This window comes from Athene cunicularia (assembly GCF_003259725.1).
Source record: "Athene cunicularia isolate RWA chromosome 13 unlocalized genomic scaffold, athCun1 chr13_part1, whole genome shotgun sequence".
In the NCBI taxonomy this organism is placed as follows: Eukaryota; Metazoa; Chordata; class Aves; order Strigiformes; family Strigidae; genus Athene; species Athene cunicularia.
The window spans coordinates 16,635,041-16,659,337 of NW_020799117.1; the positions used below are offsets into that span (position 1 = coordinate 16,635,041).

The following is a 24,297-nucleotide window of genomic DNA, read 5'->3' on the forward strand; positions in this document are numbered from 1 at the left end:
CTGGATCCGTATGTACCAGAGAGTCTGACTTTGAATTGGGGTGGGTTAACAAGAAGCAGTGTCCAAAAAGGAGAGAACTGTGCTGGCAGATGGTTCATTGTCCTCCTCCCATTATTTCCTGTGCCTTTGATTTTTACAGCACAATCTGGAACTGAGGTAACTAAAGTCAGTTAGATACAACGTATGCCCCAATGCAAGAGGAAGCAGGAAGACAGGTTTACTTCATAGTATTTCAAACAGTAACCTTATTTCTAAGATTCTTACTTCTAAGAATTAGAAGATAAAAAGCTTTCATGATGTGATGCTCGTAGATATGCATAAACTTTGATCATTATCAGAATTGGTTTGCAACAGTATGGCAGGTGGAACTTTCATTGCTTTTGAAATACACAATATACTGAAAAATACAAACATATCACAGGGAAACAAAAAAGATATATAACTGAATACTAGAGCAGCTCTCTGCAAAAGCTATTTCATACGCAGTGTCACACAGCAATCAAGGATCCTGCCAACTCTTGAAGTGACAATAAGCTACCACAGAGACAACACAATCTGCTCATAGATTCATTTCCCTTTCTCCTAAAGCCTAGTGCTGCTTTAGGAAACAAAACTGCTGTGTAGTGAACTTAATCAAATGCTACTGTGCAAAAGATTTTTGCTGGTTTTTCCCCCTATTCCTACTAAGAATGGGAGCCTTCAGTGACCTAAGGCTGGCAAGTACCATTGGATCCTTAGGTGGTTATAATGGGCAGATGCAGCCAAAAAGAAAACGATCATTAGAATTTTACTGTTGCCACTGAAAATGACAGTACTTTCCTTTTCTTAACAGAAGAGGGAGAGAATTAGTCATAGCCTGTTTCTTCAATTTCTCTTTCAAGAAACCCCTTTTTTTAGTCTCAGATTCCATAGCTGTGGGTAGAGAGTTGAGAAAGGGGGAAGTTTATTATTATTTTAGTGCATTGATTAAATGGAAGGCAGAAAGACACGGAAAATAGTATCTATGGCAATCTGATGCTTAAACATATTTGATAGTATATTCAACAGCTTTGCCTGTATCAGAGCCATGGGCAAAAACATGCCCCTTTCCTGCTGTTCCTTCATTTCATGCTATAATGCTTCCAATTCTCCTTATAAAAAGAATTATGTACATTACCTACCTGTTGTACAGAATCTCCTTCCTATGGCCACTCATAACCTCTGCAGATGTTGCTCCATCATTATCAGTAAAAGCTTGAGTCATTTGGTTCAGGGAGGAAATAGCATCTGGGAAAAGTGCCTTTATGATGAATTAAAAGAAGGCAGCAAGTTCCTCTTGCTAAATACTATCTAAAAGGATGGTGGGGAGCTGGAATAAAAACTGGATGAAACAATATGTAGAATGCAGTTTTCTAGATTTGGTTGGGGTTTTTTAAAATTATGCTGCATAGTTTTGTCTTCATGGTTTCATTTAATTAATCAAATACAATTCTATTCAGCTCATCTGCATCTCTGAATGTGTCCTCTTGACATTACCTTCTTGATGTTACTCCACCATTTCAGACTAATGAAACTTCAAACATCTCAGCTTTTCTTCTGCATTCCTGCTAACCCCTCCTCTCTCTCCTATCCTCATACAAAAAGTACCTCCCTTTCTTCTCTTAATTTACTGAACAATCACACTTTTTCCTTGTGCCAGGTCCTTCCTGACAGTCCCCTTTATGATAGTTTGGAGAATCCAAATGAATGTGGAAAACACGCAGATTTCTTTAGGACAACCTCAGAATTTTATGACTTCAGAACTGATCCTTTCCCTGATGTCAAAGTATTAAGCTCACCTAAACTTAACTACTCATGGGTGTGATCCTGACACTGGCTGAGTACCTCTACTCCCACAGAGCTCACACTTTCTGTGCACCCTCATCACTTCTCAAGGGTCAAAGACAAGGTCAGGATAAAATCCCTCACATTGCTTCCTTAACCAACCACTACTGACATGTACCATATGTATTAAACAAACTACTTGAAAATATCAGGATCCTGAAACAAGAACCCTCTGAGAAAAGAGATGCACATTTACAAAAGGATTTAAAATAAAAATTCTTTTCTCATACACTGAGCAAACAATGTAAAAACTAGACAGGGAGGATCCCACAGCCAGCAAGGACACTGACAAGTTACTAAGCATTTAAATCCCAGTGGGATTGTGCAGGCTCATCCCTGGATAACATAAAGCACTGCTCAACAGTCTGACTTTGAATGATGAAGATTCATACCTCATGGACTTTTCTGCACAAAGACGTGCTGTGTTAAATCCTGGGATGAAACACATTCCTCAAAATGAAAACATGGAAAATTCCCGCTAAATGCCAAGTCTGAAGCAGCCATGATTCAAAGGGACAACTTGAGCAGAACAGGTGCCAGAGATGTCTGTTCTCTGGATTGATTTACAAACCAAGATTCTTCTAAACTATTAGACATTCCCCCTGCCTCATGTGAGCAGACAGTGAGTCGAGTTCAATGTATCTCATTGCCATCTGGAAACTCTACAGGCAAGGATATCTTCTCTATTGAGCCTTTGAATAGCATTAGTCTTCATCCAGCTGAAATCTTTGTTCTGAAGCTGTACAATCCCTGCTCTCCTCCTTCATAAGTCAGGTTTATGCCTTTTCCATGTGGTTTTGATATACTTGTAGAACTGGAGACCAAGGGAAAAACAGCCTAATGCCTCAAGGAAAGGACCCCCAAGATAAGAACTCACACAAAATATTATTCTCAGCATCACCAGGTACTGTGTTCTGCATTGTCGCTCTTCTTAGCTATGACCTTTCATAAATGATATCAGATGGTGTTTGCCTTATCCAATAGCCTGTACCATTGTTCAAGGCATGCATGCACACACATAACATTAATTTCTCTAGCCTATTAATAAAAGCAGAAGAAAATAACAATGGTAAATTGGGTACAGACTTATACTGTTCTGTTTGTGCAGTCTACTTTCCTTTCTAAATTATATTTATGCATTTTCATTTCCAGTTTCTTTAAATATGAATATTACTGACTAATTATCTTGTTACTATGATGGACACAATCCAAAAACCTAGATAAAACTATGTCATAATTTCAGTTCTTGTTATAAATTTTGTGGCTTGAGTCACAAGTGACTGAAGACTTTAACAAGCATGCTGAAGAAAACCTGACTGCAAATGAAGTTATCTTATTTTATTTTCCCCATAAAGAGAAGGTTTAGCACAGCATATTGCTCAGAGATACACAAAGCACAACGGCTTGTTTTGGGCTGCTGCCATTCAGTTTCATGCTGCATCCCCATCTAGTGTCATTAATCTTTTACCACCAGGAACACAATTAATCATGGGTTTTGGTACTGGGTTTTTTTTTTTCAGAAGAAAAAGACAAAAATCATAACAATTTTTATAGAAAACACTGCAAGGTACTCCATCAATAACAGTCTTTTTTTTTTTCTCAGTACACACTAATAGATTTTCTCACTGAAACCTGCTTGTCTTTACAGTATACAAAAATGCAGTAATCTAAGATACATATGAGTAACAAAAAAACACATGAAGAAGCAGTCTGCTTAGTTGTGCTGTGTAAGGCAATAAATGTTTTTTTACTAATAGCTGGACCATAAATAAAGAATGGACAGGGCTGAGAAAAAGGTGTTTATGGTACTTCGAAGGTTATTTTCAGATGGAAACATTTTTCATCCAGCTCACAACACAAAATCTTTGCCTAAACTAAGTTTTGATTCAAAACTTACAAAACCAAAAATCTTACCAACTTTGATGGCAGTTTTACTTGAATTAGTGCATGTTACTTGTGGATATAAAAAAACCCCCAAATTATGAAAGTATGTGAATTGATGCCATCCCCTCACCCCCAACTTCACTCACATCCTAGGTCAGAAATGCCAATTGCCAGCTGTATAAAAATCTCACTCATAGTGTTCTCAGCCTTTTAGGTCTGAGAACTTACTTGAGCTCAGCTCTCACTGAGGTCAATTAGAGTTCTGCCTGAATACAAATAATGATGCATACACCTTCCACCCCTTCAAAATATGACATTTGACACATGGATTCATATATATATTCACTGTTTTCCTTAAACACTTTATAAGCTAGCAATTCTTTAAAATTAAATGTCACAAGCTTTTCTCGATTTTCTTTTCTTTGTTTTTAAGAGACACACAGAAGACAGCTATAGACTGCCTTTTTTTTTTTTTTTTTAATCCATAAGGTAATTGGCTTTCTGGAGAACTAACTGAATTTTCCAAATTTAATTTTAAAAGATGCTCCATAATATCCATTACAGCAAACACTGTCCTGCAGATTTGATTAGTAGGCTCTCTGGACCTGCTTATTTCTGAATTGAAAGTGCAGTACAGCCTAGATAAATGAATTACCTGAGCAGCGGAACTTCTTGCTCTTGATCTGGCTGATTCGTTTGTTGGCAAGGCGACGCGGATTGCTGCATCGAGCGCCGCTGGTTTCTATCGGATTATCCTGCAGGTAATCAGCCAGCCACTTCAAATGGCAGTCGCACACAAATGGATTCTGAGCTAAATGTCTGCGAGAAGGATAGGAGGTTTAATCAGAAGTGACCTGTGACACTGTACTCCATCACTGTTTTTCACAAACGCAAACCTGAAGAGTAGAGTAATTGAATAAGCTTCCAAAAACCCAGGCCTGGCGGAAACCACACAGAGCTGCACATGAATGGGAGAATTCTGTGAGCTATCACATTTCGTAGCTCATTAAGCCTGCTGCAAGTCCGTTCACAGAGGAAACAAAAATTAAGATAGCAAAGCCTGCTTTAAAGGACACAGACCTCCTGTCTACAAAGTCCAGTGTTTTCTCCTGAGAGCTTGGTATGTCTTTTGAGAGAAATGCACCTTTTTAGATGTATCTGACCTGAACAGCATTTTGTACCCTGGTTTAAAAGAAATTTCATTGGCAAGCTCAGTTTCCTAGGGATCAAAGTGTGAATTAGCAAAGTGCTGTGGATCTGTGGGGAAAGCCAGAAGCGATCCAGAGGTCTCTACTCAGGAGTGAAATTGATATTTGCATATATTCACCATGCATAATAGTATTCCCCTTATATGTATTTTTTCCTGAAGCAAAAATTTTTACTTTTGAGACTGAAAAAGTCTGAGATTGTTTATCCAAGGTAGAACTTGACTCTATCCTTCACCAAAATTTGCACAACATATTTCCCACATGATTGGAAATAGGTATTATAGCATTGATTTTAACTAGATATTTGAGCTTCGTTAATAGAAATTTGCTGGACTATCTTAGAGAGAAACAGCATTCCTGCTGCTGTTTTGAGTCATTCTGCTTGACAAGGTTGAGCACTGTATCAGTAGAGTTTGTCAGCTCTTTCTCAGGGCCTGATTCTGATCTCAGTTAAGCTAACCTGCACCAGTCCCTCTAGCTTCCAAGGGAGCAGGATAAGACTCTCCAATAACTGCAAGGAGAGTTTTGAAAAAGACAGATGTTTAAATAAACTTCTTTTCTCTTTGCAGTTATATTTATGAACCGTCACTTAACAGAGTAAGTGTAAAATACAGCAGGGCAAGGGCATTCAAGGAGTGGGAAGTGAAAGCATACAGAGCAGAAAGTGCCTGAAGAAAACTGGAGATTAGTGTTGTAGTAGAGCCATTCCTGGTGTGAAAGGTCCAAAGAACAAACAAGCATATAGAGACACGATACGGGACTGGTTTTGCAGCTCTAGAAAAAGAGGCAGAAAATGGCAGTGATGTGGAGTACTAAAAATGGGAGAATGAATCAAAACATTTTAGAAAAAGTCTCTCAGTGTGAAGCAACATGTTCATTCTAAGTAACGGCCACCAGAAGTACCAATAAAACCGCATGGAAACCAAGAAGAAATTTTTATACCTTAAGGGTGTTCTTGCCTGTTGCTTAACTTGACAAATCTTACATACCTCTGTAAGTGAACCTTCTCTCTTGACTTTGTTTGCACTACATATCTATGTACATAGCATGTTGCAGCAGAAGAAAGCACAGTAAAAGTGGGGGGCAGGACTGGAGGGGGTTGTACATGATCATTTTAATGCCTTAATAATTTGCAGCAATACATACTGGATAGGTATCTGTTAGAAATTAAGGTTATACTTGTAGCAGGTACCATGTTGCTAGAGACAGTCCTTATTATTTCATTTTTTAATGAATTAAAACATTTCTAAAACAAACTTGGCCAATGCATTTCTAGTACTGTAATATGTATGTGCATGTGTATATACGTATTTCCAGTACTAGAGTATTTGTGTATATATAAGTAATGTGCATATATAGTCCAGTATGTGTATGTATACATATGGGAAATGTATATACTTACATACTACATAAATACAGAGAGCTTTATATCTATATATGCATACACAAATATCTATAGACACACGTATTCAATAATGGGTGAAGGGGTTCTTTCTTGTTTTTCATTTATATCAGGCTGCCAACTCCAATTCTGAAGGAGCACTATTTACCTTATTATCTTACTCACAGCTTTAGGATGAAACCTTCTGTAAAATACTGAGTCAGTTCTATACTTTTGCTTCTGATCCCTCTTCTCCTAATGCCTTCAATTGCAAGAGTCCCAGAAAATGCTTAGTGGGTTTTCTTAATGGGTCAATTAATACAACGTATCATTTCCCTTAGGTGGAATGTCAGCTGAAATACGGTTTCAGAAGTCATGGACTGTACAGCAGCACTCAGATCCAGTTAGGAGAGATGACAACTCACCAGCTCGTTAAAAACTGTTAGGCAATGGTTTTAATAGAAACTGCTGTTCATATATTGTACAAAGTAAAATTTATGTAGTAAAATTTATGTATTATCTTCCCAACAAACAGGACAAATTAATTACTCTGGGAGCTTAATACACTTACAACATTAAGTCACTGTGGGCAGGCTGTATCAATAGTTGGCTGTGCTGAATTTATGCAAAACTTCTTTTTCTCACTCCTTCTATTTCTGCCAAAAAAGGAGGTGCTACTACCTTGGGGTCTTTTCCAAATTGTCTTAATGTCAGCTGCAAAGCCTTTGCAAAGACAGGCAACATCTTTGGGGGAAAAAGAGAGAGCGGTCATTTATGATATGGCTGCATACTCACAGAGTCTGGATCGATCGGAGAGGTGCAAAGAGCCCCTTGCTGATGGTCTGCAGTTTGTTGTCATAAAGAGATAGGAGTTTGAGATTATGCAGACCTTGGAACGTGTTTACCCTAAGGCAGTTGATCTTATTGGCATTGAGAAGCCTGAAAACAGAGGAAAGGTTTATAATTCATTAATCTTGTAATAATCAGATAAACATAGACTGAACTTTGGGGTTAAATATAAAAAATATTAACCCCAGTCACCAGAACCAACCCACATTTAAAGATCTTCATTTGCTTGTTATATTAAAAAGGTGAAAAACATTAATACTTTCATAGCTGGGGAACATACAGACATATAACAGTGCTAGTTATCTTAAAAAACTTAAAAAGACTTTTTTGGTATGCCCAGCCCCACTCCCATTTGGTCAAAATTCTACACAAATATTTAAAGTAGTCTTCAGCTTAATATACAGAGATATGGCAAATACTCCCCACCTTGCTACTCCATGCACACACTCATACACAAAGTCCACAGTGAGAAGAACCCTTTTTTCCCAGTTTTCTCTACCAGCAGCTGTCTTAAGTCTAACTGACATTCTGGAGGTTTGACATCTTTGGATAAACACTGCAGGGTTAATTTGATCATGGAAGGAAATAAAACATGATTCTCCTCAGAGACAAAAAGAGGGAAGTGTAGAGTCTGGACTAAAACTTACTGAAATACAAGTTCACTTTACACCTAAGGATAGTCAGACAGTGGACTAGGTTGCTCAGAGGAGTTGTGCAGTCTCCATTTTTGGTGGTTTTCAAGATGATACCAAATAAAGCCACGAGCAACATGTTCTGACCTAACACTTGCTTTGAGCAAGTGTTCTCCAGTCTCATTGGCTAGTGGTCACCTGAGGTCTCTTCCAACCTCCCTTGTCCTACAATTCTATGGACCTACTCCATTCCAGTTGGACCAGATTCCAGTTGTGGAAAAGCAGCACAAAGAGAAGTTACATCCTTTATATATATATACATATATATATGTATACATATTTTGCACATCTACACAGCAGCCAGTTGGCAGAACTAATGAGTTCTGCCTGCTAATCTTGGACAGTACTTGTGCAAGTTTTCTTAGATTATGCAGCCAGAGTTCTGTCACGTATAACAAGTATATACAGTCTCAACAACAAGCTGGATTTCCCTCTGAGACAATCAAACACGAGAACACTTAAATTGTCATTGTCATCTGCATATGTGGTATTTTACACTTGGAAAATAGCCTGAGAAAAATAGCACACTGCGAACAATACATGCTGTTAACTCAGTTCTTGTGGCCACAAAATTCACTACTTTGTCAATGAGTTTGAAGGGCTAAATATTGCAAAATTGTGGCTCTCTATGAAGCTCCACACTAATACTAAATCAGAAGACAAATATGTTTAAAGGTAAAAAGGAAAAGACATCCTCCAATCCTCAACAAGCAAATATACCATCTTAAACAGACCTCTAACAACAAAGGGAGCTTCCATTTTCAAGAAACTGCACATACACCACTACAGACAACAGGGTAACCTATCAGGGATGAAATGCATGCTTGTTAGCTGCACATGATGCTTTTCTTTTGCTCCAAAAAACAACTTCAGAAGGTGCTTCCTCTCCATAGCAGCCTGTCTTTGCATTGCTGAAACCTTTGGAACACTCATTACAGCTCTCTGCTCCTACTGTCATTTTGGCAGAGCCTCATTACTGCAGTAAATGACTACAGTAATGGTGATACATAAAAAATGGACACATACTTGAGTAGACCCTTTTCGCAAGGAGAACAGGAATGCAATGCTTTGGAATGAGAGAGTGTCAGAGTAAAACTCACCTTTCTAGCCAACAGAAAAGTCAATATCAATTTACCTGAATTTTCTTCTTTATATGTTGTGGAAAATGAAGTTTGACATTAGATAAGAGAAAGTCCCATAGGAGGCTATAATGGATAAATGAGGTTACATTTTTCCATGAACTAATAGCTAAAATAATTTTATGAAATCATAAGCAGCATCAGTGTGACCCCTCTAGTATCTGTATTTCTGTGACTGATAATTATGTGAACCTAATCCACACTCCTGTTGATTCCACCAGAAGTAACAGTGTAATTTTCATATTAGGCTACAGGAACATTTGACTTCTGAGATTTTGTTCCAGCAGCAAACATCAATGTAATCTCTTACTACTTGCTTCTTATAACCATTTGTATGTCCAAGCCAAAGCAATCTTCATTCTCTTGGTTCTTGAGCATTATGCATTTCTCTTTCAAGCTTGTACATTCTCTTTTCCATAAAGAACAGGTTAAAAAGTTATTAAAAGGCAGAATCAGCTATTGAGTTTGAAACAATATCCCCAGACATGCACTGAGGCATTATAAATCCTTTGGTTTCTACTCCCTGTCCTTGTGCACATTGGTTTTATGTAATGCACATTAGCTTAGATTGGTTGTTCCATGACAGAGGCTTGGTACCTAAGTTATACAGGAAGAAAACTGAAAGCAAGTATGTGCATCGATTTATTTTTTTCTAATATTATAGTAATATTTTATGTTGCAAGCAGTACTTGTAACAAAGCATAAAGCAGAAATGAAAGCAATCCCAGTAATAAGAAAACTTAAAGTACAGTTTTATTTGCATATGTGGACAAACAGCATGTCTTTTTGTGATGCTTAAGAAGTGCACACACAGCAGAGCTGCGTTGTGCAAATGCTACTCACTCCTGTGTGAAGAGCGGGCTTGAAGTCTAACCGTCATTGATCCCACTTAATAAACTCCCCGAGCAAAGCTGACCTAGAGCTGCAGCGAACACCCAGGATTCAAATTCATTCTCTGATTAGTTTTCAACAAAACACGAATAAACCCCATGCTGGAAATCAGAATTTACAATGTGACAAGTTTTCCTGGCATGAATTTTCAATGACTAGATTCATGGTGATATAATCTGTGACATTTCTGTAAGAGCCAAATACCAAAATGGAGAAAATGATTCTATATATAGCCACAAACACAGAAGCACACTCTCTCCTTTAAGCATCAGAGAAAGTAAATTAGAACAGGAAAGTGCTTGTGCAGAGTGTTTAAAAGTGGGAATTCAGGTACTACACAGATTTTTGGAGGTGACACCTCTGCATATCGCCTACACAATATATGTGCAGTACCTAAATCTAAAGAGGACAGATAGTGTGCTCAACGGTAATACAGATGTGGCCATATTCAGTGAATAAATAGATTAATATCCTATTTCTGATCAGAATCAGTGAGAAGGGGAGGAGGGGGGGAGTGAAAAACTGTGAGAAAGCAGAATAAATCATCCTTATATTTTTTTTTCCTCCTACTTACTGTGAGTTAGAGGATGACTTTTGGCCAGAAGCATTAAGGGTTATAATCCTTTCAAAACTCTCAGTTATTTTAAAATATCCCCTCTACGGATATTCCCCTATATAAATTCCAATTCTTTGCTAAATCTTTGTTCACTATCACAGCCCCCTAATGGCATCTAATTATTAATTAGGGATACGAGGCTGGCTTCACATGGAGTTAAAAGTGGTTATAAGAATTTTTTCTTTAACTAACACAAAGGCAGATGAGAAAAACATCTTCTAGGAAGCAGAAACACTAATCTTCCTTAAACACTGAACCATGCTGTAAAACATACCAGTGATTCCTTTTATTGGAATCACACCAAAAGAAGGGACAAGATTAAGAGTTGAGTCTGATTTTAACAAGAATTACATGGTATTTATTTTGCACCAATTTATGGTGAAAGTAAATTCCACTAATTTTCCCATTTTGTTATCAGCTTGATTGGATGAGATTTACACACGGCCTCCAGATGTGGTGCAGCATTCAAAAGGAGGTTAAAAATTCAAGTGGAAATAAAACTGCCTGCTACACAGAGGGATGATGGATTATTAACTCAAATCTCCATTTTCATCCCTCTGGATATGTAAAAAACATGAAGAAATCTCTTGCAAGCCTAGGACCACCACAGAATACAGGAGAATGGTTAAAGACCTTGTGGTTTACACACCACTGAAAGCAATGAGCAAAGCAGAGCAGTATTACGATTCCATGAACCTGTTTCCTGAAAAAGTGGCTTTGTCCACGCACACTGAAATAATAATGTGTCTCAGCTAAGCCCTTTGAACGAATGTGTACTGAATTGGCACTGTAATTGTATCAGATGCTCATAAGCACCATCTGCATAATTAAGATGGTCCCATAATTGAATTATATGCCCAAACACAGTTTCAAGTGATTAACATTTAAACAACATTTTGAACTCCAAACCCCAAATTATTGAAAAATGTGGTTTTTAAGAGCAAATGGGGATGTTTATATAGCTTTTACTCTTAGCAATATTTGTATTTTCAGGTCAGTGAAGTCAAGTAATCAAACTATCAGCAAATAACTACTTAACTCAGAGAATGAAACAGCAGCCTAGCAACCTTAACACATGCTGGAGGCTGCAGGCTGATTTCTGTTGCTACAGGATGGACCAGAAATCATCCTAGGTACATTAATGAGCCAAAAGGAAAGCATCAGGGAGAAAAGCTGCACAGAGCCACTGGAAAACTTCTCTTTCACTAGCTTTGTGTTTTGACAGCAATGACAACATGATGAGAATGAAAATGTTCGGTATCCCATGAACTGGCTGGCACATCCCACATGCCAGACTCCACTGGGGTAAATGAGAACTCACCAGAAAAAGGCAGATGTAAGATGCATTGGAGACTTTTATGGAAGAGGAGAATGGGGTAACAGTTTTGCATGGGTAACAGCAGATTACAAATTAAATATACAGGACTTTTATGAAATATCACTAGTTAAAGGCTTCACCTACATTCAAAGCACTATAGGACTCTTGGCAGAAAGCATTCCTTAGGATATACAATACCGGTTACAAAACGTTTGGGAAAAAAAAAAAAAAAAGGCCTTTTTTTTTCCACATTTTCTCTTGAAATTTATAGGGAATCAAGTGTCATCTTTGATTTAACACAATTTATCACAGAACAGCTGAAGTGCCAATATGGATATATCTAGTCAAGTACTCTGTCATCCCAGCAGTCAATGACAAGCATCGCCTAACAACAGAATTGCGTGTGCCTCTGCTTGTTTATTGGCAAAATAATTATATTAGGTTCCAGGAACATTTTAAAATGGCCTGGAGTAGAGGGAGAAATCCAATTGCCTCTCAGTGAGTCAAGATATTTAGACATCTACTAAAATTCGCATTTTCTAATGTGATGACTGACCACTGAACAGTCTGTCAGTGCTTCAATTGATAATGACCGGTATGAAATCATCACCATGCTTGCTTGAACCAGCTTCAAGTGTTTCTCCATGTTCAGGAAACTGGATGATGGTGATGACAAATTTATTCAAAGTAAATGAAAATGGAAGAGTCATGAGCTGATGATGAGTCAAGAAGGAAGCACAGAGCACAGTCAGACAGGCCTGTTTTGCAGAGATTTTAAAGGCGTCCTTTAATTTCTGATCCACAAGATGCCAACCCCAGTTGAACACCATTCATAAAACAATCCTGTGGTACTTGTGTTACTACCTGGAGAATTATAAGCACGTGTTGTGGTAGCATCTGGACTTCCGTTATTAAAAATTCAATATTGTCTAAGTTACGCCTGCAGATAAGGTCACAGCTGATTTTAGATAACCACTTAATTTTCTCAACTTCCTGCACTATCAGGAAGTTAAATTTCTTGTGTAATAATAACTAGGAGAGTTTCTGTCAGGTGAGTCCAGCCTGGAGCACTGGCGTCAGACGAATTAATGAATTACACACTGACGTACAAACTAGCAGCTGTTTTGGGAAGCTGTATGCAGACAGGCTACAGAAGTGACACAGAAAAGGCAGATGCTGTTGCAGTCTTTCATTAGTGCTTGACTGTAATTGTATTTCTGTGTCTGGCAGATGCTGCACTCTCACTTTAACAGCAGTTATTTAGTTTAGCAATATTATCACAATAGCAGCCTGAATGCAGAAATCTTAGGGAAAAAAAGCTTGAGGCAAACAGCTTGAAAACAATTCTAAAGCTATTAAACAGAGTATTCTGTCCTGGACTGGAAGGATGAGGGTTGTATAGTATCTCTGCTGTAGTCAGAAATATTTTGAGTAATCAAGGGAAAAGTTCATATGTCATTTTGCTAAGAATTCAGAATCAGAGAACCCAGAAATTACATGGGTTGCAAAGGACCTCCAGAGGTCATCTGGTCTGAACCCCTCTCAAAAGCATAATACAGATATTTGCTTCATCTGAAAAATAATTATTTCATCAGATAACAGGACAATTTAGAATGGCAGGAAGCCTGAGAGGCTTCTTGTCCTCTTATAGATCAGACCAGGTTGCTTAAGAGTTTTATTCAGTCTAGTCTTTAAAATCTTCAAGGACAGCAAATGCACAACCTTCTGAGAAGCCTGCTCCACTGCTTGACTTGTCATTGTGAAAATGCTTCTCCATCTAGTCAGGTCTCTTTTGTTAATGTCTGTTGTTTCCTCTCCATGAGAAAAATTAAGAACTCCATGGAACAAGAAGATTTTATACATCACTTAAAGCTCAGAAGATTGTTATAGGGAGGAGGAGAGACTACTGTGCTATAAGGGACTTGGAAATGGAAAACTGTGATTTCTTTATTCTGCCATTTATATACTGTTTGCATCACTGTTTAACAATGCTTATGTATATAACAGTTTAATGTATACAATACAAAATATTGGAATTGATGTACATTCTTTAGAGTAATTTTGTATGTATTTCTTTTTAAAATATTTTGTATGGGTAAGTGCTTCACTGGATTTTCTTCTGAGATTCCAGCAAGCCCCCAAAATATACAATAAATAATTGTTAGATCCTATTTTAAGCCCTTAAGTACTGGGATTCAGTTTACAATTACAAATGAACACAAGCACTTCAAACTTGGCAAATTTGCCATGGAGATACTTTCCAAGCAAACTCACCAGAAGAGCTATGGGAGTACCAAGTATTTCACTATTCATCCAAAGAGAAACAGCATAAAAATCAGGTTAAAAAGTAGAATCACTCAAAGCAAAATCTGACTGAATTGAATTCTGGGAAGACTGATAATAGCAGTTTCTGAAAGTACACACATGACTTGTCACTTCATACAAGTCTATTTTAAATAAGGATCAGTTGAAGTTATAATTACTAGATCTAATTCCAGTTTTAACCCAGGTTAGATGACTGGATCTGGAGGTCTTATTTTTCACCACTTTTGAAGTTACTGTATCTGTCAATATGTCAAACTTCAGGCACCAGTATGATTATTGGTCTTTTCTAACTACAGTGTTGAGTTTTCCCTAATGATCAGACATTAGGAAAAGGAGAAGAAGGCTGTAAGCTTTTAGCTTTGTTTTATGAGAAGGAATACAACAAACTTCTGATTTCAATATATATGTACCCCAGGAGTATATCTACTTCTGGCAACATCAAAACAGAGTCCACTATAGGGATTCTTTCTTGCCCAGCAAGCCATGGGGATCTCAACCACAGGATTTATGATCAACATGCCTGAGAACTTGTATGATTAGTAACTATGCAAAGTAAATTTCCTCAAGGAAAAGGATTTATTGAAAACTGATACTTGCCAGACATTTTAAAAACGAGATTTTATCCCGCTATATAATTTTGCTATACAGTCTCTTTAAACAGTAGAGTTTTTATGATACTTTCTTGTTCCAGGAGATAGAGCACTGTGAAGCACACAGTGTCTAACTCCCAGAATGTTTAATATGGTTGCAGAGAGGAAAGTGTATTACACAGATACGAAAAATACTGGTTAACAAACTTGGTGCCCATTATCCACAGCTCTCTGTCTTGAGCCACTTGACTCACTGTTTGACTGCAGACTGGCTCTGCACATTTGCTCATTTGTGAGGAAGCAGAGCAACAGTCAGGTGTAGCTGTCACAGAGCTGCTGAGAAAGAAAGAGCTGCACAGTGTTATGTTGTGCCCCCTGTGCAGTGACTGGCAGACAGTTTGGCAAACTCAAGGGCTCCTGAAAGAACTTGTCCACATTCCAGGAAAACTGGAAGACAGGTGAGAAGGACATTTAAATATATTCCAGTTTCTAGACAGACCAAGGTTAGTCTAAGGCCTCCTGGAAAGGAGTTCAAACTGGCCACAACTAATGGACACTTGAAAACTTCTACCTTAAACTGAAACCTTTTCAATTCATTTCATATTCAAATACAAGTTACACTAACAACAGTCATTAATCAAACATTATTTCACAGCTTGGACAGATTGCTGCCGAAGTGAAATAAAAGTTTCAATTTGCTGGGAAAAAAAAAAATAATCAGACTCCAGTTATCCCTTTCTGGAAAACAGTATAGCACTCTCAAATCCAAATTGACCTAAAATTCTCAGAAGACACGATCCAGCCTGCTGAAAAGAGGAATGCATGAGGATAGGGTACAGTACCTTTCTAGCGTCCTCACTCGTCAACTTTAAACAGGATAAGGAAAACTACATGTTCCAAGAAAAGCTTCTGTTCCACAGAACAAATGTGTTGTTGGACTTTTGTAATAATGTCTGCTGTTGTGTTGGTTACAACTGCATATTTAGGAAGGCGTAAGATTTGTGAAATCAGCAATTTAATGTACATCTAATTGTGATTATTTATGTGGGGAACGCTAACTACTTAAGGTAGCTAATTATAATGAAGACTTCAAGAACAACATTGTAAATTAAACCAATAGGGTTTAAAACAAGCCAACAAAACCAACACACAGACATCCCCACTCCACCCCCACCCCCCACTAAAAACCCCCTTATTACCTAACTATGCTTGGTTATTTTCTTGCCAAAGAGAATCTAATATTGGCTTATCCACCTCTGTCTTATATGACAGAAATACAGAATTCTAATGGTAGACAGGTGGTCTAAAATTTCTTCTGAATTCTTCATTTCCCATACAGCAAAGTCAGATGGGTCAGTTTACGATGTTGTCATGACTGAGCTGAGCATTACTCTACCCAGCTACAGTGTTTGTGACATCAGTGGTACTGTTTGCAGATGTAAGGCACTTACACAAAACAATTCTGCCAAAATAAAAGCACAATAATCTGGTCTTATATTGTGACAGTACTTTTAAAGAGAAGGCTAATGAAATTTCCGAGAAACTCTGATGAGTCTTATCTAAAACAGTGAATAACAGTATTAGCTGCTCTGCAATTTCACAGTAACTATTTTTTCCTTCGAAGTACAATTACATGATTTTATACAGGACTCACAACCACTCCTTTTTTCTAACTGTGTCCTGCTTTACCATAATGCTACTATATTTTTAAAAATGCTCCAGCTCAAGCTTAAGAAATTATATTGGCTACCAGGATACCTTAATCAGAGTGTTCTTATCAGTGTGTCTCCAGACTAATAAGAAGAAATCCAATCTAGAGCCCACTGAACACTAAATTAGATCTAATCATAAGGCACTCTTCCAACTGTTCAACAGCAGGTCTAAAACCAATGAATGCCATTTATTTGTTTGGTATCCATTAAAATTCAACAAGCAATCCCATAAGAGCTGCTTCGAGGCCATGATCAAAAAAGTGTGCAGGCATTTGTTTGCATTTAAAGCATGATCATTCAATGCTCTCCTTGCCAAAAGCTACTTTACATTCAAATTCTTTCAAGATCCTGCCAGGCTCCAGAGCCACAATACTCTGGGAATCCCATAACAGGGCAACCTACATACATCTTCTCAGCCTGAGAATGTTGAAATGGTTGAAGCACAACATCTTTTAATGGTTCTCTGGCATATAGATTTTGCCCCCTTAACAAAAAGACATCACTTGAGCTAACTCAGACTAGAAAATTACTGCATCTGGGTTTAAATATGTAATTCATTGAAAGCCTGCACTACATGTACACAGGGACTATATTATAAAGGCACTGAAATCTGCTTAATGCTTTATGCAAAAGTTCTAGAACCACATTTTTATAGGACACTGTGAGGCATGTGTTGAGTCATTTTAAAATTTTTTTTCTACTGGGACAAATCCTACCTGTAAAGTGTCCTGGGTTAGACAGAGCAACCCTGTATTACTTTGAACTTGTAACCATAAGATATTTGGGGGGGACGATACTGTGATAAAGCTCAGACTTTTAAAATACAGTTTCTTTCTCAGAGGTCAAAGTGACAAGTTAAGTTTTAGCTTTCTTTTTGCTTGCAGTGTCTTCACTGTACTGAACACAACCTGAGTCTGGCAATGACTAACATGCCAGTTATATCAACACGTACTGAGTCCCACCTTCTAAGCACTTTTCATGCTTGTTGTTCTCACAACTGTCAAACTACCTCCCCCCTAAATACAGGGTCTTCTCTTACTGCACAGGCTGGCCACAAAGACACTGAAGTGCTAACAAACTTGTGAGGTACCAGACAGGATAGAGGAAAGGAGCTGCCAGAGAAAGTATGTGCAAAAGGTGAAGACAAAGTAATTGTCTGTGTGCAGGAGATGAGCTGCTTCTGACTGCCCAGCTCAAGGATTGTCATAACCAAACCATATGTGCTCTTGTTTGTCCTTCTCTAGAATATGGTCATTCATGTTTGCAGTTAAGATCTTATGGATAGATTACACATCTGAGTAGTCCTTCACTTAACATAGAGAGCAATTCCAACTATTTCATATTTTAGTTCTTTGGGTTTATAATCTACATCTATGCTTGTTTTTATATAGAATATAAGTGCATCAAAGACTGCAATCATGGAATGACACATTCAGCTTTTGGATGACACGTGAACTTTTGGATATTCATTTCTGGTTATGTCAAGACAGTCAGAAAGGCTTAAAATAATATGTCTAAAAGTTACTTTTTATTTTATATTTTATATAATTTATCATTTGGGTGTGGAAGGTTGTGTGTGATATAAACCAGAATTGATTAAGTTATCATATATCACATTTACTTTCTGAGTGCATCATCCACAATGGTAATCTGAATGTCAGGAATACATATAAAACTCACTTCACTTCTGCTCCCTCTACTGACTGGCTGAAATAGTAGCTGATTTTCTTCTCTTTGAAGGAGTTACTTGTTCCCAACATGATTATGGAGACAAGAGTGAGTGAAATCTGCAATTTCACATTTGGCTTAGGAAATTGTTTATGCTACATTAATAAATACTGAAGAGGGTATGATATATATCTTGCTTATTTATCATGACTGTGTTTTAAATCACACATGGCATAGAATACTCAAATACACAGTATATTCTGAAATCATTTATTGTGCAACTAAGCCACATTTGGCATAAGAAGAATATGGAACTGAGCATGGCTCGCAACAATAAGATCTTTCATATGCCATTTTGCTTGCATGTGCAGGTACTTGCAACACAGATCTTCAAAGATACAGATATTCAACCACAAATGCTAAATGTATAAAAACCATCAGATGGCATCCCCACCCTCACTGACCAAATTTCCTTTCTTGGGCTTCACCAGGTCTCTCTTTTCCTCCCCAAACTTAAATCCTCTGTGTCTATTATCTATTATATACACTGTGCAATAAAACTCTTGGCACCTTCCTTTTTTTTTTTTTTTTCCAGCCCTTGCCTCTCTTGCCTGATACAGAAACAACAGACCAACACATCCCAGTGAGTTTTCAGTGGAAAAGGTAACTATATTAATGTCAGAAGCTGAAAAAACAGTAAATCTAGCTATTCTGTAAAATAAAGAAGAGGAAGGGATCATACTCACAGCAGCTGCAGAGACACAAGATCATCAAAAAGGCCTTGGGGAATCTCTGTGATCTTGTTTCCATATAGCACTCTGAAAGATTCAGGAAGACAAAATAAATCTTAAGTAACAGACCAGTTTAGTGTCCTCCCACATCTCTACATTATCATCTTTATTGATCTTGTGCACCATGCCCAGGATCTGTGGGTATTTCATTTAACTACTGATCTCATTTTCTTTTCAAAGAGCACATGGTATTAAATGAGTCGTTATGATTCAGGCTTCGTCTGGTGTTGGAAAGCATTTTTAATGTAGAAACTGGACATCATCCAAAACCCGTATCTGAAATATTTTTCATTCTGTTGAGGGATTTTTTTGCACCATTTTTAGAAATATTTTAACCACTGAAAGGCACATTGTCTGATGCAAACCCCTAGAATTCTTAGTGATACTGATATTAAAAGCCAGGGAGCATAAGCTGGTTGTAGATAAAATTTCATATAACTGAATCTCTTAAGACATAATAATTGGCATGAAATTTGACACAGGCATCATTGAATAAAATATTATGGCTTTATCAGCTGCTGTTACCATTTTAACTAGCTAATATAACAAAATTCAGCCTGAAATGGAAATAGACCTATATTTCAGAAACTCAAAAATAATATAGATATAGTTTAGTTATAAAAATCAGTAAAAATTTAATAACACAAATGAGATTCACAACCATAAATATATATGACCTGATATCCATGATTCAGTTTCAGTATCAAAACCATGTCCTTTTTTATGAAAAAAAATGCACATGTAGCATTCTCAGAAATTGAACTACAGAAAAAAACAGACAAAACCTCCATTATGCTGTGTTACCTAGAGATCAGAGCAGAATCGTATATGACAGACACACCTGAATTTCAATTATAGCTAAAGCATTTACTCATGTCATTTCCGCAAGCTGATAAAATTTCTCAAACCCAGAAAGTGAGTTGGGAGTTTACATGGATCCTGGTAAAAGTGAAGACGATTAGGCTCCCTCTGAAAATGTTATGCCTTACATAAACATTTTAATAGACTTCAGATTGGGAAAAAAAGTATTTTCTATGCTCTACATAGGACATGGTAAGTGGTTATAAACCAGATCATGCCAAAACTTTGTTGCTTATGTGTCACTAAACTGGCTAATTCCCTCACTTTTTAACGTGGAATAACATGCTAGCAATGAATCAACTATCCATGTGATGCTTGGATGCTGGCCGAAATTCTGGCTCACCCTGTCTTTCAACATTTAAAATATTATGCTGAATTGAACATACTGAAAAACAAACACTTAGCATGACGGACCATTTACAATACCCTCTGGCTTTCCCGGAGTATTGCCACTTCAGTTTACTCTTCATCAGTCATTGAAAGTTTATCACCTCTGTGGGAGAGTTCCCAGATCAGCTTATTTCTGAGCCTAAATAAAATGAATCTAAATAAAATAACACCGCTTAGATATGAAAATCTAAATGTGAAACTTCATTTTTTATTACTTTTGTAGTTCATCAGGAACTGAACTGCTACCCAAGAAACTAATGATCATCTAGCATTTTATTTTCTGTAAACAAATGTAACATAATTTCTCTTTATCTACTGCAGAGTCAGTAGGTTGGTTTTTAATGTGCTGTTACCATTAGTGCTTTTTGTGAGTAATGAATGTTAATACCATTAAATTTTTCTAATTGTTTCCCAATTTTATCTTCAGAAGGCACACACAGTTTCCTACCTCAAAAAAATTTCATGCAATGTACATAGATTTTTAAACTCTACCCAAAACTAGACAGAAATGATGGCTGAACTTTGAAAGGTCTAGCAGGTCCATTTAAACATGAGATAGTATTCAAGTCACTAAATTTCACTGGGCTCTAAGACAACATTCAAATGGCTGACTTAGACTTTATTCTGAATAAAGTAAGTGATGTAAGCACCTGTATCCAGAAGTAAAAAGAAAACCTCTGCAAATAAAATATTTATAAAAGATTAAAATATTAAGTTAATGTCCACAGAATCCAGTATATTCCATCTCAGTTTTCACTCTTTCTGAACATTTCTTTAGCAAGTGCAGCATCTGTATATAAAGTTTATATTATAAACTCTGTGATGTTAGAACAACATCTTCCTTAGTTTTGTGAAGTAGCAGGATTATCAGTGCTGATCAATGCATAAAACTATAGCATATAAGAAATTGTTCAGAAGCTAGGCTTTACAAAACACCCATGGAAAGAAGTAAACACATTCCCCACTCCAGACTCAGGGTTACTCTGGCTGTAGAGCTAAAAACACATGTAAAGCAAAACCTTAAAGAAATCTCAACAGTCACACCCAGTGCAGTTGTTAGCTATGGAACTACTAAATGCAAATATCAAAATAAGACTCTTATAAAGAGTAATTTTTCATTTATTTTTAATTTAAGAGTCAGGAGATCATAGTGTGGTGTTCTACTGAAGTTTAAATCTTGGCTGTGTTTATACATCCTCTTTATTATTTTGAGCGAAATAAAACAGATTAAAATAGCTTATAAAATAAAACAAAGCTTCAATTTTTAGAAGCCATGAGAAGAAAATAACCATTTTCAAACCTAATTGGGCTTATGTGCATGTGGCGCATTAACATTCGAACAAATTAACAGCTAAACAAAAGTCAGTATGAGAGCTCAGGCACTTGTCTCTAATTCATATTCATGTTCAGCACTACACAGAGCCAAATTAGCTAATGCCATTGTCTGCCTGCCATGCCAGAGCTGAAGTCAAACAGTTCTACAGAAAGGAGCAAAGAAGTAGGGAGGGGAGATACATAGTGCATTGCATCTCATTTCTGGAGTTCCTCATTTCCATTTACTCTAATAAAAAGCACAGAAACTTATGCTTTCCTCAGAGTTCTCATTTTTTCTGTTTAAGACAGGAAAACAAATCAACAAATACGAATATTGGTCAGGTTCGTGATCCAAGATGCTTTTGTGCTGAATGTACCAACTGCTGCACTCCAAATAGTACTATGAATGAGTTAGCCTGCAGAAAAGACTGGCCAAGTTAGGTACACTCCGATATTGCAGCCGCTTTCCTCTACGTCCCATCATTCTACCCCATCTCACCAGCATGCATGTTTCCAGAAGAGCAGCTTTGGGGAAAAAAGAAACCGAACAAAAACCCCCCACAAAAAAATAACTTCAAATGGCCATATAACAGGAAACATAGTCTATTCAAGAACTTCATTTAAATCTCTAAATTTTTTTAGCAACAGAGATAAATTTTAGGAGATTCACCTATGGCATTACAAGTTCTAAAATTGTATGTTCACTTGCAATATTCCTCACTTATGCTGCAGGACATACAGGTGTTCTGGCTACTATGCAAGCTTGGCACAGGAATACAACCCTCCTATCCCCTAGCACCTGAAATTTTAGACCCCAAATACTTGTTATTAAAAATATACTAACAAAGTTAATATGTAATAAAAATCAAATCAGCTTGGTCATTGCTGCCAATAGACAGTGAATCAGTACGACATTTATTAGAATACAAAAAAAATTAGTAAAATTTTTATTATGTGATCCTGATTTTTCATTTGCTTCTCAACTTTGCTGGGAGAACAAGTCAGCCACAGGTTTGACAAACAGCATTTACTGTCAGGTGGAGAAGATATTACCCTAAACGTGATGTGTGTTTTGGGAGAAAAAGAAAAGCAAGCTGTAGCTTAAAAGTAGCAACTAGAGACTAAGCCAAAACTGACTGAGAGACCAGTAAGTATCCTTTTTCTTACTGTTCCTTTCTTTCTCTTATCACCACCCATGGGAGTCTCTTTTACGAAGATGGAAACCAGTCTGAATGGAGAAAACAGTCCTAAGATGTGCAAACACATCAGATTTGACAGTGCATTGGTTTTATTCTTGTCTTTTCCACAGGGCAGGTATGTCTAATACTAGAATGACCAGTGTGAAGAATGTATTTTTAACTCAAGAAAACTTTTGCCAAATTTCTTGCAGGTGGCTTTCTAACATCAGCAAGCTGCTGTTAAGGTGCAGGTGCAGCTGAGCCATGCGAGGGCTGTAGCCTTAGCAGCATGTAGAGCCATCAGCTTGCCAGTTCACAGCTAAATGCTTTCAGCATGGACACAAACCACAAACTGCAGTTCTTCAAAAGTACCTGGCAGATTGGCTCACAACATGCAGCAGCTTTCAAGCTGCCACCAACCTTCCAAACAATGGGAAGGACAACACACATAAAGCACAGACCCCTGGCTGCACTGCAAGCGTTGGAGGAGATCCCTGGAGGAAGCACCCTATTCAGCTGAAGAGCTACTATGGATCTGCAATAAGAAATTATACAAATATATAAAAGCCATAATGAGGCGTTATGTTTCTTCAGCATGATTCTGGCATCATATTTTAAAATCCCCCCTAAAATGTATCTACTCCAAGACACAATTAAATATTAACTTCCAACTAAACAATTGTTACTACTGAAACTTCACGTTTTTCAGATTAATCCACCTGATGTTCTAAATAGCTAAAAATAGAGATTAAACAGTGAAAATAGTCACTGCATAGATTCATTTAAAAGCTTGGGACATACCAGGCAAAGCAAGCATTGGAAGAACACATAGCAACAAGTATATTATCTTGGGTGAGAATGTAACAAACCTTCATTGGCAGATCTTGAAACATAAAACGTCTCACAGATTCTTCACAGTCTGTAGACATTTTGACCTCTTGAACAATTTTAAAATTAAAGATTTTGCAAAGACTTTACTAAAACACGGCCTTTCATATGCACTGAAGTTTAGCATACCAACTTCTAAGGGTGTGAAAAAATAATTGCTGTGTTGTCTTTATTTTACAGGTCATTGGCCTACCTTACTTGCAAATGCAGTTGCAATTTAGCTGCTTCATTAAGGCAGATCCCAGAATATAGAGATTTTTCCCTGGAAGGTGACACAGAACTTTCTGAAAGCCTAGCACAGAATCCTTTACTCTAGACCATATGGTTTCCAGCTAAGTGTTCCTTTATTTTGGCTTGGCTGAAACATTCTTACTGAAGTGTCAGATTTTGACTTCACGCAATGTCTTTTTCAGTCCTCAGAATGCTTTTAACTTTCTTTCAGACTGTGAAAACAATTCTTGCTAGGAAGAATTATATTTCCCAAGCTACATACAATGGCACAGGCTCAATAAGAATTCAAGTTTTCAAAAAAGGAGGAATTGATAGGAGTAAAAACAGCAATAAATTTCTAATATCTGAAAGAAACTTAGACGTGACTTTTTTTTTCCCTGCACTATTTCATATTTCTTCAGAACAAGTTAGGCTAAATAAATCACAGTAGAACTACCCAAAGCAATTTGTTACCTTAAAATAAGTTTGGCAGTTATTGCAATAGACAGTGTTTTATTGCAGATTTCAA

The 24,297-nt window shown here is 37.2% G+C and overlaps 1 protein-coding gene across 3 annotated transcripts in view; it reads right to left on the minus strand.

Annotated features, from left to right (window-relative positions):
- The window catches only part of SLIT3 (slit guidance ligand 3), a 525,769-nt gene that overhangs the window by 133,649 nt on the left and 367,823 nt on the right, over positions 1 to 24,297 (minus strand). For all 3 annotated transcript variants that reach the window (XM_026858170.1, XM_026858169.1, XM_026858168.1), the window contains 3 exons: positions 18,883 to 18,954; positions 7,132 to 7,275; positions 4,403 to 4,566 (listed from right to left, as the gene is read on the minus strand). In XM_026858170.1, coding sequence (XP_026713971.1) covers positions 4,403 to 4,566; positions 7,132 to 7,275; positions 18,883 to 18,954 — 380 coding nt within the window. The remainder of the gene's footprint in view (positions 1 to 4,402; positions 4,567 to 7,131; positions 7,276 to 18,882; positions 18,955 to 24,297) is intronic.